General features: G+C 37.1%; 1 protein-coding gene across 1 annotated transcript; it reads right to left on the bottom strand.

The window, feature by feature from the left end:
• Window positions 1–5186: 5186 nt before the first annotated feature.
• Window positions 5187–7888, bottom strand: LOC131164559 (cationic amino acid transporter 6, chloroplastic-like). The gene is made up of 5 exons (XM_058121838.1): window positions 7360–7888; window positions 6976–7198; window positions 6339–6669; window positions 6014–6242; window positions 5187–5773 (listed from the first exon to the last, which is right to left on the bottom strand). The coding sequence occupies exons 1-5, from the start codon at window positions 7745–7747 to the stop codon at window positions 5214–5216; spliced, it is 1731 nt and encodes a 576-aa protein (XP_057977821.1). The 5' UTR covers window positions 7748–7888; the 3' UTR covers window positions 5187–5213.
• Window positions 7889–13878: the final 5990 nt, after the last annotated feature.

The following is a 13878-nucleotide window of genomic DNA, read 5'->3' as shown; positions in this document are numbered from 1 at the left end:
TGATAGATTCTTGTTCTGATTCTGCTCCTGTCTGGTTTTACACTAGGGAATGAGATCAGATACTGTAAATTGAGGCATCCATGTTGTTTCAGTAGCCACATTACACTTCACATCTGTGTTGGGGAGAAATATTCACTGGGAGCAATCACAGACATTGTAATTTTTCTATTGTTTTCTGCAGCCCCTTGGGATCAGAAACCTCCTCCCTTAGATAAACCCTGATAAACCCTCCAACTCATGTCACTCACTTTGAAGCAGGGAGATGACAACTGTGCCCAAAAAATATATTTATGGGCCGTCTTATAAAACTTGTGATCATACTGGCAATCGGTCATGCTCAACATGGATAAGATCCACAATTTTCATCCTGTTCTGGGGAAAAGAAGCATCTGTTTGGGGCCTGGGGGTATATAGTGAGTCTTATGTGTTGTAGTAGCTCATTGACACAGTCACTGTCATATCTAGCCAGGCAGCGTTCAGGTAGTGGCCATAAACCCAGGCTAACATCCTTGTTATAAAATTTGTGTCTTGTTTAAATGTATACCCTGCTTTTGTTTCTTAAGCCAAGTATTCCATATCAATACACACGATCAATATTTTTGAATGGTTAAAGCGGAGCACAACATCCTTATGCACCCATTTCATATGTTAGGCGTCACCGGTGTATTCAGGGACTCCCTATTCAGTGCCATGCATGGTTTTTTGGTAATCTCTAGTTTGATTAGGAAACCACAGAAAATGAGTCCGCTAACCTAATATATAATTTTTTTTAACATCTAAAAATTATAAGAAAAATGCAAGAACGCAGAAAATTATTCAAATCAAACATGAAAAAATTTACATTCACAAAAATTTGCATTAATTAGAAATAGATTACACGAATACAATGACCACAAAAGAAGAACCTGGTTTTCTTCTTCACGTTCTCCACAATTGAACCATAATGATTTGACATGTTTTATTCTTGCTGTCAGCTACCTAGGACTTGAGATTGGTTGTGTATGATTGTCATATAGGTGGATTATAATCATCTATTGAGTGAAAAAAGGATAAAAATTTTTAAATAGTTATTGTAACCCTACACTTAAAATCAGGCACTAAGTTTATGCATATACTTACGTTTTTGCAAAAAATCTGTGCATGTTCTATCTTGGAAAATGGAATGTGAGCAAGTTCCTTTTGGGAAAAAAAAAATGTTAAACATGCCCAAGTTTAAAAATGGAAAAATACCAGCAAGAAAGGTGAATGAAATCGTTTGAGAATTCATTTTGTTGTTGAGGCAACTATTTACAAAAATAGAAAGTGAGAGCTAGAAACCTAAAAACATTTTAGGTACTAGCTCCTACTAACTTGTATCTACTTCAAAACAAACAAGCACTCAACCTAGAGCTGTATCCAGAAACCACATGCGTATCAAATAAATTGAGCGAAGGAGAAGATCTCACTGGCAGATTTTTGTGCGTCGTAGCCCAAGGCCTTGCCGCACTCGGCCTTAGAACAGGATAGAGGTAGATTGAGAGATAAATCTGTCTTTGGAGCTAAGTGGCTGTCAACAAGGAGAGGGAGAGAGAGAGAGATCGTCGAGGCTGCCAAGTCGAGGAGTGAGCTAATTGTTTTTAATGGTGTTAGAAGAGGTAGAAGTAGACCTAAGATAACTTGTAATAAGGTTGTGAGGAAGGATTTAAAATCTCTTAAATGAGGAAAATGCCCTTGATTGCAAGAATTAGTAGAAAAATATTCATATAGCCAACCCACTTAGTGGGACTCAACGCTTCTTCTTGTTATTGTTGTACTTTCTCAACAACCAGGCAGCTCAATGAAAATTAGGAGAAAAAAAGAGTTGTGTGCCAAGTTTAGTTTCGATTGAGTAGTGGTGGTCCCCAAAACTTGAACCGTAACATTTAATCACAAAAACCTTGAGTTCATCTAAGCAACCCTCCTGGGGGAAAAAGCACTCACTTCTAGCCTATTGGGGGGAAAAAATGTCAAAACAGACCATCAAGAATAAACATTAATATTAATTAAAATATATTTATATAATAATTGATATAATATATTTTATAATAAAATTTTGAATAAGATAAAAATAATAATACAGTGCCATTCAGCAGTGTTCATCAAGCCTATAAACCTAGCTAAGCTCTACCAATATGCTGCTATAAACAGGTCTATCAACGATGCCCCCTCCCATCATCCCAGTCTGTAGAGGCAGGGTCAGGATTAAACCAGGTAGGCAGGTACAACATTGCTATGTGCGCAACTCCTTTCCATAACCACTTTGTACAATGTCCTGGTTGAGGAATAGAGTTGTGCATCCAAACTTTCTAAAGCGGGCAAGGTTTATAACACTACTTTTTCAACAGTTATGAGCACCGACGGAGGCAAGTAAAAGAGGCAATAGGAGAAAACAGGAGGGGGGGACTAGGGAATCATAAAAGGTACGGCCTGATATGGAGACACCAATGAGTATTTTTCTGGAGGAGTGAAAAGAGAAATAGTAGTACTAGCTTATGCCAATGGCTCAATAGCAGATGCACACGTTTACCAGGAGAAAAAAGAAAAAAGATGCACTTTCCATCACCATCTCATTATGAAATCTAATAACTTGACACGTAAAAGGTGCATATCTTGATAATACTACAAGAGAAAATATATCGCTTATATGAACTTGCAAGATTTTGATGTACTGAATCACTGATACTTGTCAGGACACGGTATCTGATTATAGTCTGCAAAAACTTCACTTCTGCTTTCAACTAATTTCTCTCTTCCACACCCTTGAATAAGACTTCCTTTTCTGATTAAAAAGGCTAATTTCTTTCTTTCCAAAGAGGAAAAAAATGAAAAAAGTGGATTAGGCTTTCAAAGAAGATTAATATCCATCATCACCTGATATGACCCAGAATGACCTCAATCACCTACTCCAAAAAGAGAGTTTGTCCTTGACATCTTGGCATCTTTCTGGTCTATATAATGGTGATATAAAAAGTGTTATTAAACTTCTCATGTCCATTCAGTTGCCCTTTTATGCCAAGGGGATTCCTTTTTTGCTTGGTAGGAATTCTATGGAACTTACTTTGTAACAGCCCTGAAAGCTAAAAGATATACAATTCTCAAAACAAAATGAGACAAAAGGCTATTTTATTTTATTTTATTTTTAATCATAGCACTTGGACATCTAGTTTTTTTTTTTGTTGGGTTGATGAGTTAGGATTTACCTCAATAATCCCCATTCCATCTCCATCCCCTCCGCCTTGTAAGTTGAATGAACAGCACATAGAACATGCCCATATGCCAAACCTTTGGAATGAGAGTTTCCCAGGTGTGGTCATGAGGAAGGCATCAAGGAAGATCATGCTGCAGCCGGTCATGGCATGAATGGCACTGACCTTTCAGAGGGCTTGGGGGAACAAGGTAGCAAGTAGTGTTAAAAAGCAGTGATAATGACTACATACCCTCCTCCTGTTCATAGATGTGTTTGAACTACAAAGGTTTAAACCAAGTGCAAGCCTATGGCTGAACCATTTTCCCTGTGCTTTAAAAAAAAAAAATTCTAATTTTATTTTAATTATCACAGATGAAATGAGTTTTCATTATTTGCTTGACTGAATCCTTTAACAGTGTCGAATCATGGTAAAAAAAATTAATTGTTTTTCGTTTTCTATCAACATGAAACCAATGGTTGGCTCAATTAAGCCTTCGATACACCTAGGCTCTAAACTGCAATTTGATAAAGGAGTGTCTGGCAAAGTTGTATAGCTACCTTTTTATTTTAATTATTGAATTTATGAGCATGCCCTAGTTTTTGATTAATTACATATGATTCTGAATGCTTAAATTTGTTGCCCATATGTTTTGAAATATTATTATTGCTAAGGTTCACATTACACATTGAGAAACTAAATGGGTTTATTCAAAAGTCTGAGGTTTGAGTCGGAGAATGGAAAGAATTGGGATGATGTTCGGTGGGGTTGTTTATGACCTTCATGGAAACAGGGGAACCAGTGAGTTTTGTCCTTTATGCTGGTTGGATCCTTTTAGTTGGTAGATTTCTCACTCTTTCCTTGTTAATTCTGTTTTGAAGAACCTAAACTATCTAGATATCTTCTTTTTACTTTTTCTTTTTTTTTAAGTAGGATTTTATGGTACTGAATCTGAAGCATTCGGGGAAAGGAAGGTTTTCCCTCTGGCGTCTAACCAGGAAAACCTTGAGTCTATTTGAGCAACTCTTTGGGAAAAAATGCCAAGAAACAAACAATAGAGAAAATGCAGTGTCATTTAGCAGTGTTCATCAAATACATATATAAACCTAGCTGAGCTCTACCTGTATACTGCTGGTGATGTTGTTGGGTTAAAAAATTATATAAAAGAAACAGAACTATGGCCCATCCCAGTCTGTAGGGGCAAGGGTCAGAGGATTAATAAACCAGGTAGGTTGTTAGAACATTGCTACATGTACAACTCCTTTCCCCAATCACTTTGTACAATTCACTCAGACAATGCATCCTGGTTGTGAAATTGAGTAATTTCTAAGGCAGGCAAGGTTTCTTTCACTACTTTTTCAACAGTTGTGAGCACCAACAGAGGCAAGTAAAAGAGGTGATGGGAGAGGACAGGAGGGGTACTGGCGGTTCCATAAAAGCTACAGTATGATATGGAGACACCAACGAGTATTTTCCTGAAGGAGTACAAGAAAGAGAATATGACTTGCTAATCACTAATTTCTTTCTTTCTCTTCGACCCCCTTGAATAGAACTTCCTTCTCTGATTAAAAAAACTATTGTTTCGTTCTTTGCAGGAAAAAGAAAATGAGAAAATGGATTAGGCTTTCAAAGAAGATTAATATCTATCATCACCTGATGTGACCCAGAATGACCTCAATCATCTTCTTCACTCCTTAAAAAGAGTTTGTCCTTGACATCTGCCAACTTGCTGGTCTATATAATGGTGGTATCACCATCACAGATGATTAAATTAAAAAGAGCTCTCTCTCTCTCTCTCTCTCTCTCTCTCTCTCTCTCAAACAAATTGTTTTTCTTTTATTTGGTTATTAGTTCTTTTGCCCATTCTTTTGCGCTTTTATGCCAAGGGGATTCCTTTTTTGCTAGGAAGGGAATTTACCATGTAAATGCTCTGAAAGGTAAAAAATACAGTACTCAAACAAAACAAGAAGTGGCAGAAAATGACGGCAAAAGGCTAAATTTTTATTTCAATCATAACACTTGGACATCTAATTTCTTTTGTTGGGTTGATGAGTTTGTCTTCACCTCAACAATCCCCATCTCCACCTCCATCTCCTCCGCCTTGTAAGTTGAATGAACACCATATAGCACATAAAACAAAGTTATAAAACATGCCCATATGCCAAACCTTTGGAATGAGAGTTTTTCGAGTGTAGTCATGAGGAAGATGTTAAGGAAGATCGATACTGCAGCGGGCCATGGCATGAATGGCACAGACCATTCAGAAGGCTTGGGATGACAAGGGAGCATGTAGTGGAAGAAAGCAGTGATAATGACTACAGACCCAGCAAAAACTGTTTGACACCACCAGTGTTGATTGAGCTTCCATGACAAAGAGAAGCCAATTGAGCAAGACGATAGGAGGAAGATGAACAGGAAAGTGTAACATGGCGAGTTGCTGCCATTGATCACATGTCGGCGGTAGATAAGAGCATTTGCCACCAGATAGAACACCATGAGTGTGCCGATAGATATCATTCCAATCACTTTCTCCAGCTCCGTGAAGAGAGCAACAGATGCCGTACAGACCCCTTCATCATAGAAAACCCCCAGTTTAATGCCAAATTTCGATTATGTATAAATCATGAAAGCTATACTTGATATATCATTATTCTCATAATTTTGAAAGCTTGAAAGATTAGAACTGAAAATATTATGGTCAACTTTTAGCATCGATGAACACATTTTTTTCCCTCTTTTTGGGCATTCTTAATTTCATTATCATTTTAGTAAGGTTTAAGAAGTACACTTGCAATGGTAGCATCACCTACCCAAGAAAAGTGTGGCATTCAATGGAGTGCCTGTTGAAGGATGGACGTTTGCTAACCAGGAAGGCACAAGCCGGGCTCTTCCAATAACACAAAGGTACCTTGCTTGGCCTAGCATGGCAACCAGGAGTGAAGCCACAATTCCCAGGCTTGCTCCAGCCCCTACAACGTTGCTTGCCCATTTCCAACCCATGTTTTGGAAAGCAAGAGAAAACGACGTGGTATCTGATATCTGTACATCAATTATTGAAAAAAAATAAAATGAATGTTTCAGTAAATGTACAACAAAAGAGTTCTCATGTTTAATCAGTTGAATTTAGTTAGTAACCTCATTATAAGGAACCATGACACACAAAGACAAGGCCATGAGGCAATAAAGTGCAGAGACTATCAGGACAGAGCCCACGATGCCCAGAGGAAGGCTCCTTGAAGGGTTTTTGATTTCTTCTGCTGTGGTTGAAACCGAGTCATATCCGATATAGCTGAAGTAAACGATAGCTGCGCCATCAAGGATGCCTTTGACACCAAAAGGAGCTAGCCCGTTTGGCTTTACCAAGTTTTTGGCACTTCCATTGTTGAAACCAGCAATTATAACAAATCCAAAGAAAACCACATGAAAGACTGTCATCATTAGGTTAAGTATAGAGCTCTCCTTAGTGCTGCAATCCCAAAAAGTTAATACATATCCATCACTTTCACTAGCCACTGAAACTAAAACTATTATTTTTAATAGTTCAATAACAACCAAAACAATATCAATAATAGTAAAGGTTATGTTTATGAAGATAACAATGGAAAAGACAAAAATATAAATGGTATCATTAACAACAAAAAAAATATATATTGAATATGTCATAAACCTTACAGACTAAAGTTGATGACAACAGCGAAGATAGAGGGAAAATAAGAAAAAATGAGTTCTTTTGCTGAATGAAAAAAAAAATGATTACTATGAGAAATCAAACCTATGACAAAGACAGAGAGTGAGAAGAATAATAATTGCGACAGCTGGGAAGTCCAACATGTTATAACCCTTTACTAGGCCATCCACTTCAATTCTCCAGGAGTTTGGATTAGTCACTCCAAAAGCACAGCATAGATACTCGGTGAAACTTCTTGCTACTGCAGCATTTGATAACACATACTCCATCAGTATGTTTGCCCCAGCAAAATAACCCACAAATTCCCCTGCACCAATATTTCAAGAAAGGTTAGTCAAGAAGAGAATAGAAAGGAAGGAGTACTTGTAGCAAACAGGAAGGAGTACTTGTAGCAAACATAAACAAAATACTAATATTCCTTCTCTAGCAAGAAACATAGAAGAAATTTCGAAGCATAGCTCTCCATACCAAAGGTTAGTCGTAAATAACTGAAGGCACCTCCAGCAACCGGAATCTCAACAGAGAATTCAGTGTAACACAAGGAAGAAAGGAGAGCTGAAATTCCTGCAATTATATAGGACATGAAGACAGAAGGACCGGATATATGGAGGGCGACATGACCGGTAGTAACAAAAACTCCAACACCAAGCATTCCTCCAACACCAAGAGCAACCAAGTCATACCAATTGAGTTTCCTCTTCATCTCTGCACCAGACCTTAGCCTCACCTTATTGAGTTCTTGGTCTGGAGTCCATGTGGCTAACATTCTCCTTCTGAGCCTGTGGGGCGTTTGGGAGAGGGAATGAAGGTAACTCGAGAAGCAAATGCCATTGGGTGCATGTTGAATGGCTGCCATGTTTGTTATTCAACCGAGTTTTTTGGCCTCCATCACAAGGTTGAGGAAGGTTTTAAATATGCATTGAGGAGAGGGTATATCACTAAATTGTTGCCTTTCCCAGAGTTTGATGGAGAACGCAAATAGTTAGTGAGAAGTACTTTTCTTTCCTTCATGAAGTGACAATAAAGCCCTTTAACTCTCTCTCTTTCTCTCTCTCCCTCATCCCAAGACTCCGAAGAGGTTCTTCTATATACTATAGAAGCATGATAGAAAAGGGAGGGGGCTAGATAGGACCGAACCATTTTGAAATAAGTTTCTAACAGGAATCACCATGAGAAGAGGGACTTTGACCAAATCTTTTGGAATTTCATCATGTCACTCTTTAAAAGAAAGAATTGACAAAGCATCCCACACTCTGTCAAAGCAGGTGAAGATTTCTTCCATAAGAATAAAATGGACTTGATTCCTACAGAATATCACAGCAGCAGGCTTAGCTGAGTTATTGGTAATGCTTGTATCTAGCTAGTAAAATTCAATATCCAACAGAAAAGCCAATCAGGTGTACTTGGGTGATAATCACTGCAGTGGATAAGATCTAATAAAATGGTGGTCAATTCAAGGACACATAAGTTACAAGGATCATATCTTTAATTTGCAAGAGTCTCAATAGTGGAAACTATCACTGGCTGGGTATTATCAATACCATATTCACAGTTACTTCTCTAGTACCTGGATTTAGGGTTTAGCAAATTCATACCCTTAAACCCCACGCTCCCAACCCCAATTCCTCCATCCGCTTTGAGAATCCTCAATCTTCATAGGAGCTGGTTATATATCTGCTCTAACAATTCTTGATTTTCAGAATACAGTCACACAAGTGATACCACACTTTTTCCACTCTTTTGTTCCTTGCAGTGTCTTTTTTTTTTTTTTCGTATCTAGGTTGCAACCCCTTGGCGCCCTTCAATGATTTCTCGTTTGCTGATAAAAGAGACACATATCTCCCAAAATCAAATCAAAAATTTTATTAATTTCTTTCTTAATTAATTAAATTCATTCAGTGTTTACATATAATTGAATATACCTTTTTTTTTTTGTCTAGCTAGTACTCTAGCTCATAGCATAGTATATACTACTTGTGTGTGTGTTTGTGTGTAAAAATAGATCAGCAAACAAGCCATTGAAGCTAGCTGTGTGTATTTAGGACGTTCAACTCCAATAGAAGAATCTTCATATTAACCCTTTTTTTTCTTTAAAGGGGAAGAATAATGGAGGGAATCAGCTTTTACAGTTAACCGTTGGGTGAAGAAATACTTTGTTGTAGTATTAAAAAATTAAACATAAGTGGGAGGTGGTGCGCTCCCCGTCACCACTATGCGAGCTTATCTCCCAGCCATTTTCTTTTCTGAATTTCCTTCTCCTCAGCTACCACAAATCTTATTGCTTGGTACAAGTCAAAAGCCACCCTTTCTGGTTCAAATCAAATATATATAACACACATGGGAAAAAGAAAAAGAGGTAAGAGAGAGAGAGGAGGAGAGTAATGAGTAATCATCCTTCATATATCATTTCCATGGGAAGAGTTTCCCAAAGTCTAATGGATATGCCATGATTCTCTGTAGTTATCATCAACCAATGGTGTCCAGATGTACGTTTTTTCTCTGTGGATCTGTGTGATTTAAAATGCAAAGGCGGCCTGAGAATATGATGTTGGAGAGTGAATCTCCACGTGTTGCCATGGGAAACACTCTTTCTCTTATGCTTAATTTCATTGGCTGCAGGGACATTCTTCTGTCCAACGTCTGGTTGGAGTTGGATGACACACTTTATACGCGCGTGCACATACTCTGTGTGTATGCATGTGTATAGCGCATGTATCAAATGAAGAGCAAGCCAAAACATGAAAGAGAGAGAAAGCAACGAATTTTACAGGAACCCCACAAGTTTTTTCTTTTTCTTTTTTTAAAAAGGAAGGAAAAAGAATCTTCATCAATTGCAATAATCGGGTTCATTGATGTTCTCGGTATAGTATATGCTATTGCTCACACAATCACATTCAATTGTATGGTCGTAAAGAAGATCCATCTACATTGCATTGCCACCATCAACTATATTGTATGTTTAAAAGAGATGAGCCCCTTTGCTTCTCTTATGGTAAACTCCACTTTCCCTCGAATCCCTTTTCTTCTCAGTCCACAAGAAGCAAAATGTAAGATTGTTACCAACAATTCATCATGGAACAAAAAATGCTCATTGAGTTAGGATCACTAATGAATACTAACCCAAAGTACTAATACTAATCATATAATACTAGAACAGAAAATAAACGCTTTTTTTTTTTTTTACTTTTTCCTGATTTTGTACGCGTATGTGTACGTATGTACGAGAGGATGAGTCTTTGGGCAAAGTGTTGAGGAAGGATCTGGAGGATAGTGATCATATCGCTAAATCATGGTTTCAAAGTGGAATAATGAGGGCCATTAAGTATAGATATAGTTTGTCAAAGCATCATGCTAATAGAGGAATTAAAAGCCAGATAATATGCCAGAAGGAACTGTGTTGTGTTTTCTCTTTATGCTGATAATATGCAAAGTCAACAGCACTTCCTAGGTTGTTTGAAAAAATTTACTGTATTTGCCTTGTGATCAATTTTGGCCTCACATTTGGAGTGTGAATGGAAGCAACTTAAAAAACTAATGACTCATCCTATTGCTACTAAAAATATTTCAATCCAAAAAAAAGTCAGTCGTGCATTCTTCTGTTAAAAACCTAGCTCTAGACAGGAAATTGCTTCAAGTCAATTAAATTTGAAAGCTATACCAAGACTAAAACAACAAAAGATGATTCCACTAAAACCATTAAGTCAATCAAGTAATAGTAATTACTACTGTTCCTACAGAACTTCATATGATGATGCATCATGTTGCACATGAAATCTCTGTAGCATGGGCAAGCTTGAACCTCATCTAGCACAATCAAGAGAATGGTATTTAAAAACAATGAAAGAATCAAAGAGATAGAAAGAAAGAAAGAAAGAGAAAAAACTATTCTATAATGGGTGTTTTGTGATGAAAGGTTATTTCAAGCTAACCTAATCAAGGGCCCATAAATCCTGCAGATAATTAGACATCCACACTTTCCGAAAAACTCCAAATTACATTTTGGAATTTAGCTTAGACACGACATGCATTGCATATTTGCATACAAGGTACAAACAGAGATGATAATTGATTGAGACAAACATTTGTGTTGAAATATTTTCTAAAATATACGATTTTATGGGTGGGTTTTCAAAGTCTTCCTTTGATGAATTTTATAAAACATTTAAAGTTATGTGGGTTTATCCCACATTGGAAAAAGTGGAAAAGGAAAGGTCATTAATAAATGACAAGGTGGAATAATCTCTTAAAATTAGTTAAGAGATGCAACCTTTCGAAACAGATGCAACCTTTTAGAACAAATGCAACCTTTCAAAACGGATAAAACCTTTTGGAACAGATGCAACCTTTGGGAAAAGAATGCAACTTTTTGGAATGGATGCAACCTTTTGGAATAAATGCAACCTTTCGAAAAAGGCATGATTTTGTCTATTTAAAGATAGAGCTAACTCCACAAGAAAATTCATCATTCTCTACTTCTCTCTCTCTCTCAAATCCCTCTACAAATTATATATTTTTCAAATCTGAATTCTATTTTCTATAGAGATAGACTAAGGGTGTTTGTGATCAGTTTTCGTTTGTGTATAACGCAAATTGATATCAAATCATATTGTGGACTTCATTGTATCCTGGAAATGTATTTGCTGACCCAATACACACCAATCTAGTGGGGGCAAATAACGTTTTAAAGAAAACAACATTGTAACATGTCTTGAAGCATTTTCAGTATTACAACATTTTCCTCATCTACTTCTTACAATTTGCTGACTTTAAGATTGGATAATTAAAAAAGATTAATGAGATTATTAAAACATGCCATACAGTGATAAGCATATCCACATCTACTATATGTATGCAATAAGAAAAGCATAAGGAGATGAAGTGGAATTCTTTCTATGCTTTTCATTGTGATTGGTGGTTAGGTTGGACTGAGAAGGATGGTAGGAGGCAATGGGAGGGCCCCTTCCCTTTGATTTTCACAAGTGGGTCATCCAGGTTTCCATTGACCTCATTCCTCACCTCTACTCCTTAATTAGTGATTGTTGCCACTGTATGTATTATATTAGTTGTCCTCCTATATGTGCCAAAGGAATCACATATATAATGTCAATGTGTGGCAAGGCACTCTGTTTTGTTCTTCAGAAGAGACATTACACTAATAAAAAAAAGAGTGGGAAAATACAAAGAAAAAGAAAGTGAATCTCCTCCTAAGGAACATAATACCTGCTTTTGGGGTTAATTTTGGACTTCTCCTAGAGTACTGTAGTAGAATGGCCTTATAATTAATTTCTCATTGAACATGTGTACTATATAGCCTACAGTGGTTGAATCTTACATCCTTACAAATGCATAAGACTTTTGAGGATGAAATGAATACATATACATACATATATATTATACAAATGGTGAAATGAATATTGCATATGGTCAGTTTGCTTATCGCACAATAATTTTTTTTTTAAATTATCATGCAATAAAATAACACACAAATTAAGGCTGTTCGGCAAATGGCTATTAACAAATAATAACTCCACTATAATGAAGGGCTACAATATTTAATTCTCACTTAACCCCAATCCTAATACACCCAAAATCTCACTATTGTACACCGCTCTACACCCACACAAACATACACTCAGTACTCCTATTTTTGCATCTTTCAACACCAAGATCGAACCTTTGCTTATCATGACAAGTCGCAACTCCACCTTGAGCAAACTAACGTAGGCAAGAGAATCAAGTTGGCTCAAAGAAAATAGATCATTCTCAAGTTTTGGTCCATGCCTTGCATCATCAAAAATCTTCACACTTCCATCACAAAGTTCGACCTTCACACTCCCAATGCCTATGACCTTTTCTTCTCTATCATTAGCCATGGTCAAGGACCCTTCTCACTTATCGTAAGTATCGAACCCCTCCCCTTTTCACTTTTCATTAGCCATGGTCAGGGACCCTTATCACTTTTCAATAGTATCGAACCCCTCCCTTTGTCACTTTTCATTAGCCATGGTCAGGGACCCTTGTCACTTTTCGTGAGTATCGAACCCCTCCCTTTTTTAGTACACATAGTGGGGATAGCTCGAATGAAGCAACCATGCATCACTAATTTTTTCTCCACCATCTTGTACCGTCCATACAATATCTTCACAATCTTCTGTCACACTCACAACCACCCCTTGTTTTTCCTTTCCCATCCCCTTATCACAAATTTTGCTCAATTTTTCTAGGCCTTCATTTTTTGCAAAATTATGATCTGTCCTATTCTGTGACAATAGTAGGACTCCTTGTCACTATGAATCCACTCCTAGTCTAGAGTTTGATCTAGATTTTTCTCTCATTAAAATTTTTCTCGCGTAAAGAACCCCTACCAGGATGTGAGTTCATTAGCAGAGCACCACCTCCAGAGCTGCTCCCAGGCTTCTTGAACTTCTCATTCTTTAATACATCTCATCTACCTTGAATAGATTTCCAACCAACAACAATAGAGCCGGATCCTCCTATTCAATTTTAATATTCACACCAGCCAATTGAGTAATCAATTTATTGAATGTATTTAGATGACCTCTAATGTATGTTGCCTCTTCCATCTTCAATTCATATAAATCCTTCTTCAAGTTAATTCATTTGTGAGGGATTTAGCCATGTAAAAATTTCTCCAGTTTATCCTGCAATCCCTTGGGGGATGCTTTATTCAAAATGTCCTCTTTCAACAAAAGGAGCAAAAGAGTTGAATCATATAGTACTAACTGTTCTCATTTGGAGTTCTTCATAATCTTCATTGCTTGTCCGGTTTAATGCCTTGTTCTGCCATTGCCACAACAAAATATCTTCCACAGTACTCTGCCATAGGCTGGAATTATTATTTTTTTCACTTCCTTCATTTCGCATCATCGTAATAAAAAATCTTGTAATTTCGAACCTTTGGCTTTGGGTCTAATACGATCTGTTAGGAAATTATCACATGAGAAATAAGAACACGAATTGAAGCGA

This window comes from Malania oleifera, chromosome 9, assembly GCF_029873635.1.
Source record: "Malania oleifera isolate guangnan ecotype guangnan chromosome 9, ASM2987363v1, whole genome shotgun sequence".
Taxonomy (NCBI): Eukaryota; Viridiplantae; Streptophyta; class Magnoliopsida; order Santalales; family Ximeniaceae; genus Malania; species Malania oleifera.
Note: the sequence above shows the minus strand (reverse complement) of the source record. Positions and strands in the feature narration are given on the sequence as shown.